The 16,816-nt window shown below is 38.4% G+C and overlaps 1 protein-coding gene across 2 annotated transcripts in view; it reads right to left on the bottom strand.

Annotated features, from left to right (window-relative positions):
- Positions 1 to 16,816, bottom strand: part of OXCT1 (3-oxoacid CoA-transferase 1) — a 147,225-nt gene that overhangs the window by 25,231 nt on the left and 105,178 nt on the right. For both annotated transcript variants that reach the window (XM_042950990.1, XM_042950981.1), the window contains exon 14: positions 5,610 to 5,699. In XM_042950990.1, coding sequence (XP_042806924.1) covers positions 5,610 to 5,699 — 90 coding nt within the window. The remainder of the gene's footprint in view (positions 1 to 5,609; positions 5,700 to 16,816) is intronic.

The following is a 16,816-nucleotide window of genomic DNA, read 5'->3' as shown; positions in this document are numbered from 1 at the left end:
TACCTGCCTCTCCACTTTTTCTCTCCCCACCCCCCTTGATCACTTACAGGCCTCATGGCAACACCGAGGAATTTACCTTTTTCTTTTTAAATGACTTAGGGCCATAGTACTTTGTATTACTTGCTTCGTGGTGATCTCTCTTTAATTCTTTTGATATTTGTGTAAAATCCTGGACCTAAATTCTTCAGTAACGAGTCTGGTTAAGTGATAATAAATCCCCCTGGTTATCACTACAGTAAGCTTCATGTTATCACAATAAACTTAATCCCAAATAACAAGCTCTCTGTTTCACAACATGATGATTTTTGCATTTGATGTCAGCATTTATTCACCTGAGGCAACAGAGCGTGCATGTAATAAGATTTTGCTTTACATAAAACGCTATTGCTCATCTTTTCTGTTAAGTGCTTATTTTAAATGTGGCTGCAACATAGTTCTTCTTTTAGGAAACTTCTTTGGGGAAAGCCCTAAAGACCAAGTACAAGAGAAAGCAAATTCTAGAAGTTGGTTGTTCCTTAAAGGACCAAGTCTTTAAGCCTTCATTCATGCTACCCAAAATACACACCACCACACAAGCACCACATTCAAATGGCAACACTCTCCCTGTTCTTCAGGACTTGCTGTCTGAATATTATAATTCTAACTGAAGGAACTCCAACAGAGCTAGAGCTGTAAAATACCATGTGACTGAGTATCTAAGGACCACTACAGGCTGCTTTCTAGTCCCAAGATATGTACTTACACATTCCCAACATTGGTGAGCTCACTAGGAGAAGCACAACGAGCAGAAGTATGTGAAGGGACTTACAAGACTTTGGGGAGATAAATAAAGGCATGATCAAAGGGAGAAGCAAGACATCTCAAGACTGCAGAATGAAACACACACATTTATAAGTCAGGAGAGAAGCAGAGTGAATTATGCCTGCTCCCTCTTAAAGCTTCAGGGCTTCCAGTAACTTGCTGAAAAGATGGGCTACGTAGGCTGAACTTTGTAAGAGAATATTCAATACTTTGGTAGCACAATGAAACCTATGACAGATCTCTCTTTGGGCTTTTGCCAAAACATCATAAAAGCCTGAATGTCACTGCCACTTGCCTTTTCTTCTTCCCACTGGTCTCAATTCTTAAACCAGGTGACAAAGCTTGTACACACACACACACACCACAAATACAAACTATTCAGGAATGCTGTATCACAAAACACATGACTGCCCAATCACCATTATGACTGGTGAGGTACACAGAAAAGAAAAATGGGACTGGCTAATGAAAGACAATCAAGGTATGAAGGGTAAAAGGACAAGATGATATTACTCACACTGAATTCATAATCATGGGATATTTTGGCCTTTACACAGCACCTATTTGCTAGGGATTCCAACAATCCTTAAAGGACTCGAACAGAAAGACTCAGCTAGCTCTGAGAACAGTTGCTATTACAAATGGTTTTTCTATGTGGATGTAATAACGGTTTGTGGCTACAGGCACATTCTCAAGGGGAAGACTAACCAAATGAGATGATACATATAGCAAGGCATTTTTTCTGAAAACAGCCTTCGGGGCTTTGAGATCTTAGAATACAAGGCCATCTTTCTGAAATATAATATAAAAATCTTTATCATGGCCTTTTATTTTCTCTCCAAAGACTGCATCCTATGATCTCCAGCCTAAGGATGGGACAGCCCAGGTATGAACAGGAATGATTTTCTCTTTCCATTCATGAATTGTTGTGGTACCTCAGAAAGCTTCTCTGTGAGTCAGTTTTCCTTTGAAGAGCCACGGACAAAGTCTCAGAATTTAAAGTTATTAGCTTAATTAAATTCTATAAGACATTTTAAAGAGCTTTAGTTGGACTGTGTTCTGCTTTTTTTCCCCCCATTATAACATTTTTTTTTGGCAGGCATTTCTATCATTAATGAAGAAATAAAAAGGCAAAACCATGTAAGCATTCCTATTTTTTTAAGGTAAATTTTTTTTTCTAAACAGATCCTAGCCACAAAATAGTCTCATTAGCAAGTTATAAAATATTGATAAGCTTTTATAAATGAAAAAATATTACACCAGCTGAAACTGTGTTAATTATAAATTATCCCAACAAATAAATACTTTATTTACCTTGGGATACTTTTCAATGCTGTTGAAAAGTATTCCAAGAATGTTTCCCAGGGAAGAATTTTTTGTTTAAAAAATCTTTCACATTTGTTGGCTTTTGGTAACACATTGGGTATAAAATAAATAGGACTAAGAAATCTCATTTACTTTTTATAATTCCTCCCCACAAAAAATAAAGACAATGTAAAACTACATTCAAGATTTCTATATGATACCTTTGCTATCAGATATAGATTAGACGTTATCGAAAGATATTCACAAAGATTTATTCCCAATGTCATAACAATGACGATTCCCTTTATCCCTTCAGAATCCAGACCTCCTACTGTAATAAAAATAAAATCTAAACCTCTTTTAGAAATAGAGCTTTCATTTATGTTCTCTAAAATAGGTACCCACGCTTTGCTTGTTTCCAATAAATGACAACTATGACCGAATTTCCCTGCTTTTGTGCTTTGAAAGTTTTACCCTTAGGAAATATATCCAGTACACAATATTGGGAACAAAGTACTTTCTTTTATGTTGTTAGTGGTGATGGTACCTGCCAGACAAAAAAGGTTATTAAAAAAAAAACAACCCAAAAAACAAAAACGGAGGCCCAAAGGCAGGATACGTGGGTTCTTGGCTTGCTTTTGCTCCAAATTTTCAACTTGACTTTTATCAGAATATTTAACCTCTAGGAAATTGTTTGTTTTTCTTTGCAAGGGAAACAATGAGACCTACACCTCACAAGAGTATCATAATGATAAAATGTGGAGGCAGTAATCCTGCAACTGCTTTGAAAAACTTAAAGGTGCTCTACATGTTCAAAGTATTATTATTTGAAGAATTAATAAATTCAACAAGTATTTATTGAGTCCTAATGGGCATCAGACATGATTCTCTTCACCTGTTATAACTGATGGGAGTCCCTGCCCTCATGGAACTTACATTCCAATGAAAAGGGGGATGAAGGTCAGGAGAGGGGGGACTTCTGTTTTATAGAACAGTCAGGGAAAAGCTTCTCTGATATTGAGCAGAGACATACGTGAACTGAGGGAGCAAGCCATGCAGGTATCAGTGGAAGAGCATTCCAGGCATAAAGAATAACAAGTATTTTGCTTTGACTCACCAAAGCAAGGAGAGCCTTAGGGAAAATTTAAAAAGGGAGAGTGATCCTTGTGCAACCTGAAGCTTTCAGAAAAGGGCTGGTTTTAAATCCTGGTGCGGAGATGGCTCTGGTGAGGATGCGGTGCGGTGTGGTGTGATGAACACATGAACTGAGTGAGACTCCGAACTCTATCATACACCTGGACAAGTTTCTTAACCTGCCCACATCCCAGTCTTACTGAAAAGGGTCCCTGAGAAGCTAGCGACATGAAGTATGTACAATGCCAAGCACAGGGCCTTGTAGCTAATAAGGACTCATACTGCTACTACTTTCCTTCATTTTCTTGCCATTCTTAGAGGGCAGAAGAAGGCCACGTCAAGAGATGAAGAGAAGCCTAAGAACAAAGGTAGTCAGACACCAAAAAAACTTTGCCTAGAAAGAAGAAAACAGGAAAAATATCTGCTTCTATAAAAAGCTTTAGTTAGGAATTTCTAATGAAAAGTTTAAAGGATGATTTCTTTTCCTCTTTCAGAAATTTTGGCTGAGACAAAAGACTTTGGAAAAACAAACAGAGAGAGAAAAAGAGTTTGTTAAATACAGGCCTAACACTTTGAAAACAAATGCATGAAAAAAATCTAAAATGATTTGGACTTCAGCATCTGTGCACCAACATTAAAGTAATAACAAAAGGGAAGTCAGAAATGTCTATTTATCCAAATAGACATTATGTTCCAGAAAAGATGTGGATTTGATTTGCATGCTTGGCATCCTTTTGCCTCTGAAACGAAGTATTTTGGATGCTTTCACAAGGCATCTCTCAGAAGTCACCTGTGTGGGTTTCATTTCTATTGTTCCGTATTTATGCTCTGCTGCCTAGTTTCCACTGTTTACAAACCAATTTAGGATATTTTCATATTTATTACACTTTTCACAACCGAACAATTTCATGGCACACATCACTCTGTAACAGAACTCCCTCATGGGAAGCAAGCTCCGTGCTCTCCCAAGATGCTGATGCTGCATCTCTAAATTAAAACAGGGCAGATGAACTACCACTTCCATTCAAATTAACAGGTCTCAAGGTGAGAACAGGTAGATTTTGTTTTAAACCTAAGAATCAGGGGCACCTGGGTGGCTCCGTCAGTTAAACATCTGACTCTTGATTTCAGCTCAGGTCATGATCTCACGGTTCGTGAGTTCAAGTCCTGCGCTGGGCTCCATGCAAACAGTGCAGACCACTTGGGATTCTCTCTCTCCCTCTATCTCTTCTGCCCCTCTCCTGCTCACTCACATGCTCTCCCTCTTTCTCAAAGTAAATAAATAAACATTAAAAAAAAAAAACCTAAGAATTATTTAAAAAAAAAAAAAAAAGGAGAATGAACAAAGGGCATAGATAATGAAGGGAGTATCACCCAGGATCAATTTTGCAAATCATCAGAAACCCACGGACTCAGCTTAGGAAAGCAATTAAGCTCAGTTAGTTTAAAGACACTGAGCTGGGAACAAGGAACAAAGTTGTACTGATTGCTCTATAGTCAGAACACTAGGCTTTGGAATCATAGATACCCAGTTCTAATCTCAGTGCCACTAGTTTAGTGACCTCAGGCAAGTTACTTAACCTCTCTGAAGCTGTTTTTGAAACCATAAGAAAATACCTAGATCAAGTTCATAAGCTTATACATGCAAATACACAGAGAGGGCTTAACATACTGTCGGAACACAGGGAGCTCGATAAATGGTAGTTATCATTATTGTAGGATGATGATATATCATCATCATCACCACGACCACCACCACCAAATGTAAGCTCCACGAGGTCAATGATCTTTGAGTAGTTTTGGTCATTGCCAAATTATAGAAGTATCTAACATTATGATCAGCACTCAGCAAATATTCAATGATACATCAAAATAAAGGCATCATACTTTACAGAATAAGGATACTCTCTATCACCAAGTCCACCACTTTCTAACCCTTCCCAAAATGGCATCTCACAGCTTTGGTAAGAGACCACACCATGCATTTGAAAATAACTGTTGTTAAAAGGCCACATTCTGTTGTATTTTTCATTTTGCAAGCACAGAGCAACCACTATAATCATCTTTAAACCTAAATCAAAACATCTGCCCTGACATATTTTCACTGAGTTTGAAGACTTTATGGCTTTAACTTTTATTGTGTAAGCAAAGTAAATAAAGACCCCCCCCCATTTGTTTCACTCAAAGTTAAAGAACTGTCTAGCTGAATGACAATAAGTAACTACTTTTATTTGCAGCCTTTCTCTCTAAAATATAAATGCTATCAATTTGAATGATCCTGAGAAAACAATAAAAAAACATGATTGCATGACCTGGAGTATGTACAGGATCTTGGCATACTGTGAATTTCCAAAAGCAGCACACATTACCTTTGCAGAATGTTCCATGGTGACCACCACTTTGGTCTTAGCACTGGACACGAGATCCATAGCCCCTCCCATTCCTTTCACCATCTTCCCCTACAAAACAGAAGTGGGAAATAAGATGTAATTCTCTTTCAATCCTTTAGTATGTGGCAGAATAAAATTAACTGGTAAGAATAAGTCACTGGAATAAATGAGCGAGAAAACCTCACTGATCTTTACTGCTTAGTACTAGAAGCTTTACAATATTAATATTCTGTTACTGTATTATTCTGTGATTGAGAGATAACTTCAGGACAAATATTATGATGTCAGTTTTATTACATTGTGGCTAACATTATTTTGTTGATGATATATTAGCAATAAGACAATCAGTGGATGAGAAAAATATTAAGAATCTTTTCAGAATTCTGGCACTTTATTATGATTATAGTAATAGGAGACTGAAATCCACATACCCTTGACATCCACTTTCTTTTCTTTTTTTTAATTTTTTTTTAACGTTTATTTATTTTTGAGACAGAGAGAGACAGAGCATGAATGGGGGAAGGTCAGAGAGAGGGAGACACAAAATCTGAAACAGGCTCCAGGCTCTGAACTGTCAGCACAGAGCCCGACGCAGGGCTCGAACTCACGGATCGCGAGATCATGACCTGAGCCGAAGTCGGCCGCTTAACCGACTGAGCCACCCAGGCGCCCCTCCACTTTCTTTTTAAACACAAAATCGGCACCACTGAGTCTTCAATTACAAACACTTTCTAAAGCACTCTCTTGGATTTCCTGCAGATTAAAATGCCATTACGTAGTAGGTTAAGACACTCATGGTGTTTCCCTAGTAATGATTAATATGAAAAGGTGGGTCTTTCTAAACTTGGCATTTATCTCACTCTTAGAAAAATAAGCCAAACAAAACAAAAAATATATTGCTGTCAAGCAAAAACAAAACAGAAGCAGAGTTCAGGGCCTCTCGCCGTTCCCATTCTATTTTTGTTCACCTGTCCATCTCCTCATTCATTAAACATTTACCAGCCACCTTCTGCACGCCGTACACTCTGAATATTTCCCACTGTCTGTTCTGTCTCCTGGTTACAGAGTTTGGGAAAAAGCAGGTGTTTCCAGAAATGATGAAATAAATTCTTCCTCAAGTACATGGAAGAGAAATGTCATCTAACATCAAAACCTCCTTAAAATTTTATTTTTAATCCGAGTCCTCTTGCTGATTTGACGGTAAACTCTTAGCTCCTTCCCCAAAATTTCATAGCTACAAGGAGATTAGGCAATGTACTCATACCTGGCTTTAAAACATAGAGGGCTCAAATCCTCTGATATCAAGAACATTTTAGAGGTCAGTGCAACACTGCACGAACATGAATTCGATGTGCATTATGTAAAGGAAAGGATCAAGCGGTCAGGATGTCTTCGTGATTTGGAGCCTGCCACTAAATGAGATGGGTAGCAGCTGGCAATGGCTGGAGGGTGGCAGCAGGGAGCGGAGATGGAGAGCAGGAAAGACACAGAAGGTACAAAGTCAGTCCGTCTTCAGACATGTAAGTTTGAAGTGAAACAATATCTATGTGGAAATGTGTAATATTATACTTCAATGAGCCATGCCATCATCCTTAGTTAGCTGCAGTTTTAATAAATTAGATATATTATTTTCATAATATTTCTGTAGAGAACACCAATACCTTATGGGATGAAATATGAATAACATTTCTGTAGAGAAATATATTTTCTCCACTATTATGGGATGAAGTATGAGTAATTTGGAGACAGAAGCAATGAATGTCTATCATTAACTCCAACACTAAGGAAGCTTGAGATTTTTAGAGCATCAAAAGACACTAAAGAAAGTCCATTACAAAATGTATTAATCTGTTGTGATAAGAACATCCAGCAAGTCTCAGCTTCCAGATAGTGTCCTTAGGAAGACTGTAAGGGTATAAGTGTTAGTAGAATGAAGAAGGCAAAGAAAACCAGAAACCAAGCTAGCATGTTAAAAACTTCTTGAATTAAAAAAAAAAAAAAAAGAATCCTTGAATTAGAATATACCAGAGGCAAAATTTCTCACCTGTGGCACAATGATTATAGGTAAAAGCTTATGCCAGTCTGTTACAAAAAGCATGTCCAATTCAGGTGAATCTGATTTAGACATTTTTAATCATTGTCAATTATTTAAGAAATATTTATAGAGCACCTACTGAGTACAAAACACTGTGCTGGCAGGGATATAAAGAGCTATAGAACATGGTAGAAGAACCGTCTCTTTGTCTTAAAAAGAACATTTCTTGGGACCTTACCAATATAAAAAGCTTCTGCTGTCCAACTTCGGGTCAGGTCATGATCTCACGGTTTGTGAGTTCAAGCCCTGCATCAGGCTCTGTGCTGACAGCTCAGAGCCTGGAGCCTGCTTTGGATTCTGGGTCTCCCTCTCTCTCTGCCCCTCCCCCGCTCACGCTCTGTCTCTCAAAAATAAATAAATGTTAAAAGAAAGTTAAAAAAAAAAGATAAAAAACTTCTGCACAGTAAAGGAAACAATCAGCAAAACTAAAAAAATACCAACAGAATGGGAGAAGATATTTGCAAATGACATCAGATAAAGGGTTAGTATCCAAAATCTATAAAGAACTTATCAAATAATCCAGTGAAGAAATGGGCAAAAGACATGAATAGACGCTTCTCCAAAGAAGACATCCAGATGGCGAACAGACACATGAAAAAATGCTCAACATCATTCATCATCAGGAAATACAAAGCAAAACCACAATGAGATACCACCTCACACCTGTCAGAATGGCTAAAATTAACAATTCAGGCAACAACAACAGATGTTGGTGAGGATGTAGAGAAAGAGGATCTCTTCTGCATTTCTCATGGGAATGCAAACTGCTGCAGCCACTCTGGAAAACAGTATGGAGGTTCCTCAAAAAGTTAAAAATAGAACTACCCTATGACCCAGCAATTGCACTACTAGGTATTTATTCAAGGGATACAGGTGTGCTGTTTTGAAGGGACACATGCACCCTAATGTTTATAGCAGTACTATCGACAATAGCCAAAGTATGGAAAGGGCCCAAATGTCCATCAACAGATGAATGGATAAAGAAGACATGGCATATGTATGTGTGTGTACACACGTACACACACACACACACACACACACACACACACACACACACACACACACAATGGAGTATTACTCGGCAATCAAAAAGAATGAAATCTTGCCATTTGCAACGAGGATGGAACTAGAGGGTATTTATGCTAAGTGAAATTAGTCAGAGAAAGACAAATATCATATGACTTCACTCATGTGTGGAATTTAAGATACAAACAGATGAACATAAGAGAAGGGAAGTAAAAATAATATAAAAACAAGGAGGAGGACAAAACATAAGAGACTCTTAAATATAGACAACAAACTGAGGGTTAATGGAGGGGTTGTGGGTGAGGGAATGGGCTAAATGGGTAAGGAGAATTAAGGAGGGCACTTGTTGGGGGGCGCCGCCTGGGTGGCTCAGTCGGTTGAGCGTCCGACTTCGGCTCAGGTCACGATCTCGCGGTTTGTGAGTTCGAGCCCCTCATGAGGCTCTGTACTGACAGCTCAGAGCCTGGAGCCTGCTTCAGATTCCGCGTCTCCTCCTTTCTCTGCCCCTCCCATGCTCATGCTCTATCTCTCTCTGTGTCTCTCAATAATAAATAAACGTTAAGAAAAAAAATTTTTTTTTTTTAAAAAGGAGGGCACTTGTTGGGATGAGCACTGGGTGTTATACATAGGGGATGAATCACTGGAATCTACTCCTGAAATCATTACTGTACTATATGGTAACTAACTTGGATGTAAATTTAAAAAAATTAATAAATGGGTGTGGGTGAAGGGGGAACGGGAGGAAGATGGTCAAAAGGGCAAACTTCCAATTATAAGATAAATAAGTACTAGAGATGTAAGGTACACACGATGACTATTACTAATACTGCTGTATGATATATAGGAAAGTTGTTAAGAGTGTAAACCCTGAGTGTTCTTATCACAAGGGTTTTTTTTTCCTTTTCTCCTTTCTTTATTGTGTCTATAAATGATGGATGTTAGTCTGAAAGTACTGTGGTACTCATTTCACAATATATGTATATCAAATCATTGTGCTATATGCCTTATACAGTGATGTATGTCAACTATTTCTCAATAAAACTGGAAAAAAAGAAACTTAAAAAAAAAAAACAGTCTTGTGGACTCAATGTAAAGGAGTAGCCTTTATCACTCAATGAGATTCTGATGTTTTATCTTCAAAGCAGCACATGCTACAAATTTCAAAGTACTATTTTGATACTGAAATATCTGTTTCCAAGAGTGAAGAATACACCAGATTCTGCGCAGAATACCTAAGATCTATTCTATTAACCCACTGTACAACATTGTCAAATTCTCTTGAATTGTCTGTGAATCCATTATCTATAAACCAAGACTAAGAATATCCATCCACCTAATCATAAAGCTGTTATGAGGAGTGCATGAGATAATGCATGGAAAATTATGGAGTAAATAAAATTTACAAATTCTTGACTTATCTTGTCATCTAGTCTATTCGGTTTACTGAGTGTCTAGTATGAGCCTGGCACTGTTCTGGGTACCAGAGTTAGAGAGTCTCATAACAGGCCTTTTTTCCTCATAAATTTCATCATCTGAGGGAGGAAGAGCATTGGGAGTAATTATGGGGACTTGGACCAAACTTCCTTCCTCTACAAGAAGCAGTACCACGGTTCCCTCATCCCCAAGAACCTAGTGCTAATCTCCTCTTCCCTGCATCCTTGCTATCTAGTATATAATTGTATCACAGTGAATTTCAACCTTTTTTTCATTATAGGTGCTTGGGTGAGTGAAGAGTGAATGAGTTAAACTAACATGGGCATGTTCAGGTCCTAGCTGAGCACTCGAGGATACAAGTGCTAACTGTGCCTGGCTGGGGAAGCAAAGGCGGGAAGAGGCAGGCAGCTCACGGGGATTTCACAGAAGAGATGCTTCACAACAGCAGTCTTACCAGATGGCAAAAAGAACAGCAGCGTAGCCTAATAGAAAGCATTTCTAGCAAGTTAACAGGTAAACCTTCAAATATTTGGCTTTCCTATTTTTTAAAGTAAGTTCATTGTATTGGAAAAAGAAAATAACATATTTCCTTCCATTTCAACTCCCAGATGATTTCTGAGACAGAGTCAATTACTAAATGAAAACAATTCGTTCTATCTATACCGGCAGAAAGAAACAAGGTTATATGAGACATGCTCTCCAATGCAAGTGGGAAATTCATCATCGTCCTTCAACCCACCTTAGCAGCCACTCTTTTGGGACTCAATTACTTGCGTTTCCTGGTTCTGTACTGCAGGGAGGGGTGGCCATGTGCCTGAGCTCTAGACAGTGGAAGGAGGGAGACGATATCTGTGGTTTCCAGCCTCTGGCCCATAAACACTTCTCACATGAAATCCCTCATGCCCTTTTGCCTTCTGGAATCTGGACACTGGCATCCAAGGTGACCTTGGAAGATGCTAAGCTTCCTTCAGGGTCCTTCAATGACCACGTGCAGCAGAGCCCACTTACCCAGGAACACGCTGCACCATTCAATATAAGTGAAAAATAAACGTATAGGGTGCTAAGCCACTGAATTTGGGAGCCCTATTTGTTACAGCATCTTGTGTGACTAATATAATGATGTGGTGACCAAATGAATTCTATAGAGGGGATAGAACTGAGTGTAGAATTAGAACTGTTTCACAGCATGGAGGTTCCTCAAAAAATTAAAGATAGAACTACCCTATGACCCAGAAATAGTACTGCTGGGAATTTATCTGAAGGATACAGGAGTGCTGATGAACAGGGGTACATGTACCCCCAATGTTTATAGCAGGGCTCTCAACAATAGCCAAATCATGGAAAGAGCCTAAATGTCCAACAACTGATGAATGGGTAAATATGTGGTTTATACCACAATGAGATACCACCTTATACCTGTCAGAATGGCTAACATTAACAACTTAGGCAATAACAGATGTTGGTGAGGATGTGGAGAAAGAGGATCTCTTTTGCACTGCTAGTGGGAATGCAAGCTGGTGCAGCCACTCTGGAAAACAGTATGGAGGTTCCTCAAAAAGTTAAAAATAGAACTACCCTATGACCCAGTAATTGCACTACTAGGTATTTATGCAAGGGTACGCTGTTTCGAAGGGGCACATGCACCCCAATGTTTATTAGCAGCACTATCAACAATAGCCAAAGTATGGAAACAGCCCAAATGTCCATCGATGGATGAATGGATAAAGAAGATGTGATATATATACATACATACATATATATATGTATGTATGTATGTATGTATATATATATGTATACACACACACACATACACACACAATGGAGTATTACTTGGCAATCAAAAAGAATGAAATCTTGCCATTTGCAACTATGTGGATGGAACTAGAGGGTATTATGCTAAGCGAAATTAGTCAGAGAAAGACAAATATCATATGACTTCACTCATATGAGGACTTAAAGATACAGAACAGATGAACATAAGGGAAGGGAAGCAAAAATAATATAAAAACCAGCAGGGGGACAAAACATAAGAGGCTCTTAAATATGGAGAACATACAGAGGGTTACTGGAGGGGTTGTGGGAGGAGGGATGGGCTAAATGGGTAAGGGGTACTAAGGAATCTACTCCTGAAATTATTGTTGCACTATATGGTAACTAATTTGGATGTAAATTTAAAAAATTAAAAAAAAATTTTTTTAAAAGAATAATAAAAAAGATGTGGTTTATATATACAATGGAATACTACTTGGCAATGAGAAAGAATGAAATCCTGCCATTTGCAACAACATGGATGGAACTGGAGGGTATTATGCTAAGTGAAATAAGTCAGTCAAAGAAAAGACAGATGCCATGTTTTTACTCATATGTGCAACTTGAGAAACTTAACAGAAGGCCATGGAGAAGGGAAGGGGAAAAAATAGTTTCAAACAGAGAGGGAGGCAAACCATAAGAGACTCTTAAATACAGAGATCAGACTGAGAGTTGATGGGGGCAGAGGAAAGGAGGAAAGGGGCGATGGGCATTGAGGAGGGCACTTGTTGGGATGAACACTGGGGTGTTGTATGTAAGCGATGAATCATGGGAATCTACCTCCAAAAACCAAGAGCACACTGTATACACTATATGTTAGCCAACTTGACTAATATAATTTAATAAATTATATTTTTTTAAAAAAGAGCTAACTGATTCAGCTACACAACAGAGGAGGGAGCAGGCCTTTGAGGGGGATGTTTTACCACTGCTCCTTGAAGGAGGGGACTAGGCAAGATACTGAAATTTACTTCTGTATCCAAATGTCCAACACAAGCTTGCCATTTTACAGAGATGAGATACAGACCTCACTGCCACCTCTAGCTCCCTCCCCCAAACCCAACATCCTATTCGACATACAAAACAAGAAGCTGCTAAGCAGTGAAGTTATGAAGCTAAAAATGTACCTTTAAATAAATCACAAGAGGGAAAGTGATTCTCCGAGAAAAACAGGCCTATGCTGAAGAAGAGACTCTGGGCATGATTGAAGCACGGGGCCAAGGTGACACAAAGTACGGCTTTCTTAAAAATCTCATCAGCAAACATACGTTTCTTGAATGGTGCAACTTTAGTTCTGAAATGTATTCTGGCTATCATAATGGAGAGATGATTGCTGGATACTCATTTCATGGCCGACTCATCTCTGTGCAGTTGAAGACTGACTCCGGTATCAAGTATGCGAAGAACACAGCAGTATGATGACTTAGAAATGCTGCATGCTATATTATGACACACTTACAGAACTTTTCTGAAAAGACACTAGCTCAAGTATTATCCTCAATTCATGAATATTTGCTCAAAATCTATTATAAACTGGGTACCAAAATAGGAATTAAGAATAGAAGAAGAATGAATATGGTTATCTACCTTTTTTCTAGAAAATAGATTTAAACTGAAAGCAATATTTTAAATATTTTACTTACTTTAATCTTATTCCCTAATATGAGAATTTGAAAGAAAGTAAAAGAAATGTCAATAATATAACATTAAAAAATAAACCTCAATGCAACAAAGTACAAATATTAAATTGCACTCCCAAAAATACAGTAATTCAAGTTCTACATGTGACATTTGGTGATGTTTTAAGGTTTTTACAAAAAGGTAAAACGAATACAGTGAACAGTTGTGTGAAATGCTGTTTAAAACACAATATAAAACATACTGAAAATGATTCTTGCCACCTTTACCATTAGCATGTGGTGTGTGTGTGTATGTGTGTATATGTGTGTATATATACACATATATACGTAGTAATGGCTGATTTGCAGATTTGTTGCCTATATTCTGTTCTTAAGTGAGAAACAAATGTACAATATACAGAAACAATTTTTAAAACCTTTTAAATTAATGCTATGTGCCTCACTGGAAAATGTTAATTGACTGGAAGAAAAGGGAAAGATAACTGTAGAGTGATTTATTAATAAAACTAGGGCTTGCTGCTCAATATTAAACACCAGAACATTAAGTACGCACCTCAATCCAAATGTAAGCCTCTTTATTTCTGTCTCACTTCCCCATTATTAAAAAAAAAATGTTCTAAGAAAGAAAAGGACCTCTAAAAATGCTCCTTGCTAAAGAGTATAGGAGTGAGGGAAAATAAATATAATATCAGTATTTGTTTAAACATAAAGGAGAGGTTATAACTCGGTTTTAGAGAAAATAAAAGATACATAATTTGTCTTAGTTTTGCCTACTTATAACAAAGTTACAGTAGTAATATTTCTCTTTTCTGTTCTATACTTTGTATTCAAAACCAAGAAAAATGTGATTTTCCTTTCAAGGATTAATTGTATTTCCCAGGACGGGTGGAGTGATCATGTAAACCAGCTAATATGGAGCTAGAAATATAGTTACAGTCCCTATCGCCAGGTAAAGTAACAAAATTGCTCCTAACAAATATCAGTTATCAATCATTGTATGGGCTAAAAAGAAGAGCATGTCAAAAAGCAGCACTTGGACAAACTCAAAACTTCATTTTAGTAAGCTCTCTTATTCCTGTTCTCTCGGGGACTTTGTTTCATCAACTGCCCCCTTGCTCTGATTTTTCCATCCCCAGCCCTTCTCTAGCTCCTCTCTGTTGATACCTCAATGCACTAAAATCTGGTTTCTGCCTTGACTATGCCTTTGAAATGAGAATTACTCAATCAGGTCTCTAACATTTAACCATCTGATGCCTTGTGGGTTTACTTTACTATATTCCTGGACCTATCGACTACATTTTACACTATTTTTCACAAACTTCTTAAAATGCTCTACTCATGGGTTTCCATGATACAATATTTCCCTGGTCCTCCTACTTCAGGGTTTGTCAAGCTCCTTTTTAGCATCCTTTTTCCCATCCCAGATTTGTGTGTTGGCCAACTTAAAAGCTCTGTCCTTGGCCTACTGCACTTGTCATTTTCTCTGAGAGTGACTTCATCTGCTCTTATGATATAAACTGCCCCAATTTCTGATGACTCCTAAAGCATTTTCAGCTCAAATCCTTCCTCTGAGTCTCAGACTTCAATATCCAAAAGTTTCCCAGTCATCATGTGGCACAATCTGTCAGCTGATCCCCCAAATAATTTCCTCTTGTTCCTGGGCTCAGTTAGGCTACTTTTTCCAGCCTTCCTTGAGGTTAGGGTTGGTCATGTGAATAGGTTCTGGCCAACATAAAGTGGGTGAAAGTGACCAATAATAATTCCAGAGTCGGACTATAAATGCTTGCAAGAATTTGGGTGCCTGGGTGGCTCAGCTGGTTAAATGTTTGACTTTGGCTCAGTCATGATCTCACTGGGCTCTAGGCTGTAAGCGCACAACACTCTTCAGATCCTTTCTCTCTCTTTCTCTTTCTCTCTCTCTCTCAAAACTTCCAAGAACTATGGTCCATGTTCTTCCCCTTTCTGCAAACTATCTGTTGAAAATAGTAGAGCCACAGATGGAAGGAATGTCAGTCCCCAAATTACTGCATAGAAGAGAGCTTCTTGCCAATCAGAGATACTAATCTTGATTCTGTGTTAGTAAGAAACAAAAACTTCTTTACGTTAATTATTGCATACCTCAGCTCAGCATGGTCCATGTTAAATTAAGTATTTTTATCAAAGCAAATCTTATTTACCTACCAAGTCCTGATCTCAGTTACTGGCCAACCATCCACATCAAGGTCCAACCAGAAACTTCCTTATCTCTTGCCTGTCCTTCGTTATCTATGTGCAATCAGCCATTCAATTACAAAGAACTCCAATTTTTCCAGTATTTCTTGAACTTGAACTTTTCTCACCCAAGATTCTTGTGATTTCTCCCTGAGTATTGCAATAACATCTCTACTGCCAGCCTATGTCCAGCCTTATCCCTCCCAAACCTTTCCAACCCACATGAAAATAATCTCTCTCAAATGAACGTTTTATGTTACTCCTCTGCTTAAAACCTTTCACTAGTTCCCCAGTGTGCCAGGATGGAGTCCAAGCACTTCAGTTGGGATACAAGGCCTATGACAACCTGGCCTCAACCCTCACTCATTTCCTCACACTCTAGTATCCTGTTTCTGTGCCAGGAATAGTGAGTTGCTTGTGCACAGCACATGGCTTCATGCTACGCCATAAGGTCCCACCCTCCTTCTATAAAGTGTACACCAGCTTACTCTTTGTGTGTCAAATCACGACTACTTCTTCGAGGAAGTATCCACATGCCTCTACCCCAGCCCACCAACTAGGTGTGATCAGGGACCTCTCTTGGGTGCTCTCACAGCATCCTTCCTTATCCCTATTGTAGAATCTGCCAAGTGATCTGCATTAAGATCAGGGTTGGTGTTCCACTGGCAGGTAGTGGCCGGGCCATACAGGTAGTTATAACTTAAATTCTTCCTTATGAGAGGCATGCTATCCCCTCCCTGAGCAAGCTCTCCCCAACTCCACCATCATCTAGCAACTGAAAATACAACAGCGGGCCTCCAAGACCCTATCTGGCTATGACTACCTGCTGTTCTGATAGAGCACATCTATGCAGATTAATCAGTGCCTATAACACTAAAGAAATCAATTAAACTCAAATAGAAAAAGTGAGTTCTGTTTCTAGCTATTAACTATGAATTTCCCATTTTGTAAAAATGTAAATACCACTCAGT

Source organism: Panthera leo, chromosome A1 (assembly GCF_018350215.1).
Source record: "Panthera leo isolate Ple1 chromosome A1, P.leo_Ple1_pat1.1, whole genome shotgun sequence".
Taxonomy (NCBI): domain Eukaryota; kingdom Metazoa; phylum Chordata; class Mammalia; order Carnivora; family Felidae; genus Panthera; species Panthera leo.
The sequence above is the reverse complement of the archived record's forward strand: the minus strand, read 5'-3'. Positions and strand labels throughout refer to the sequence as shown.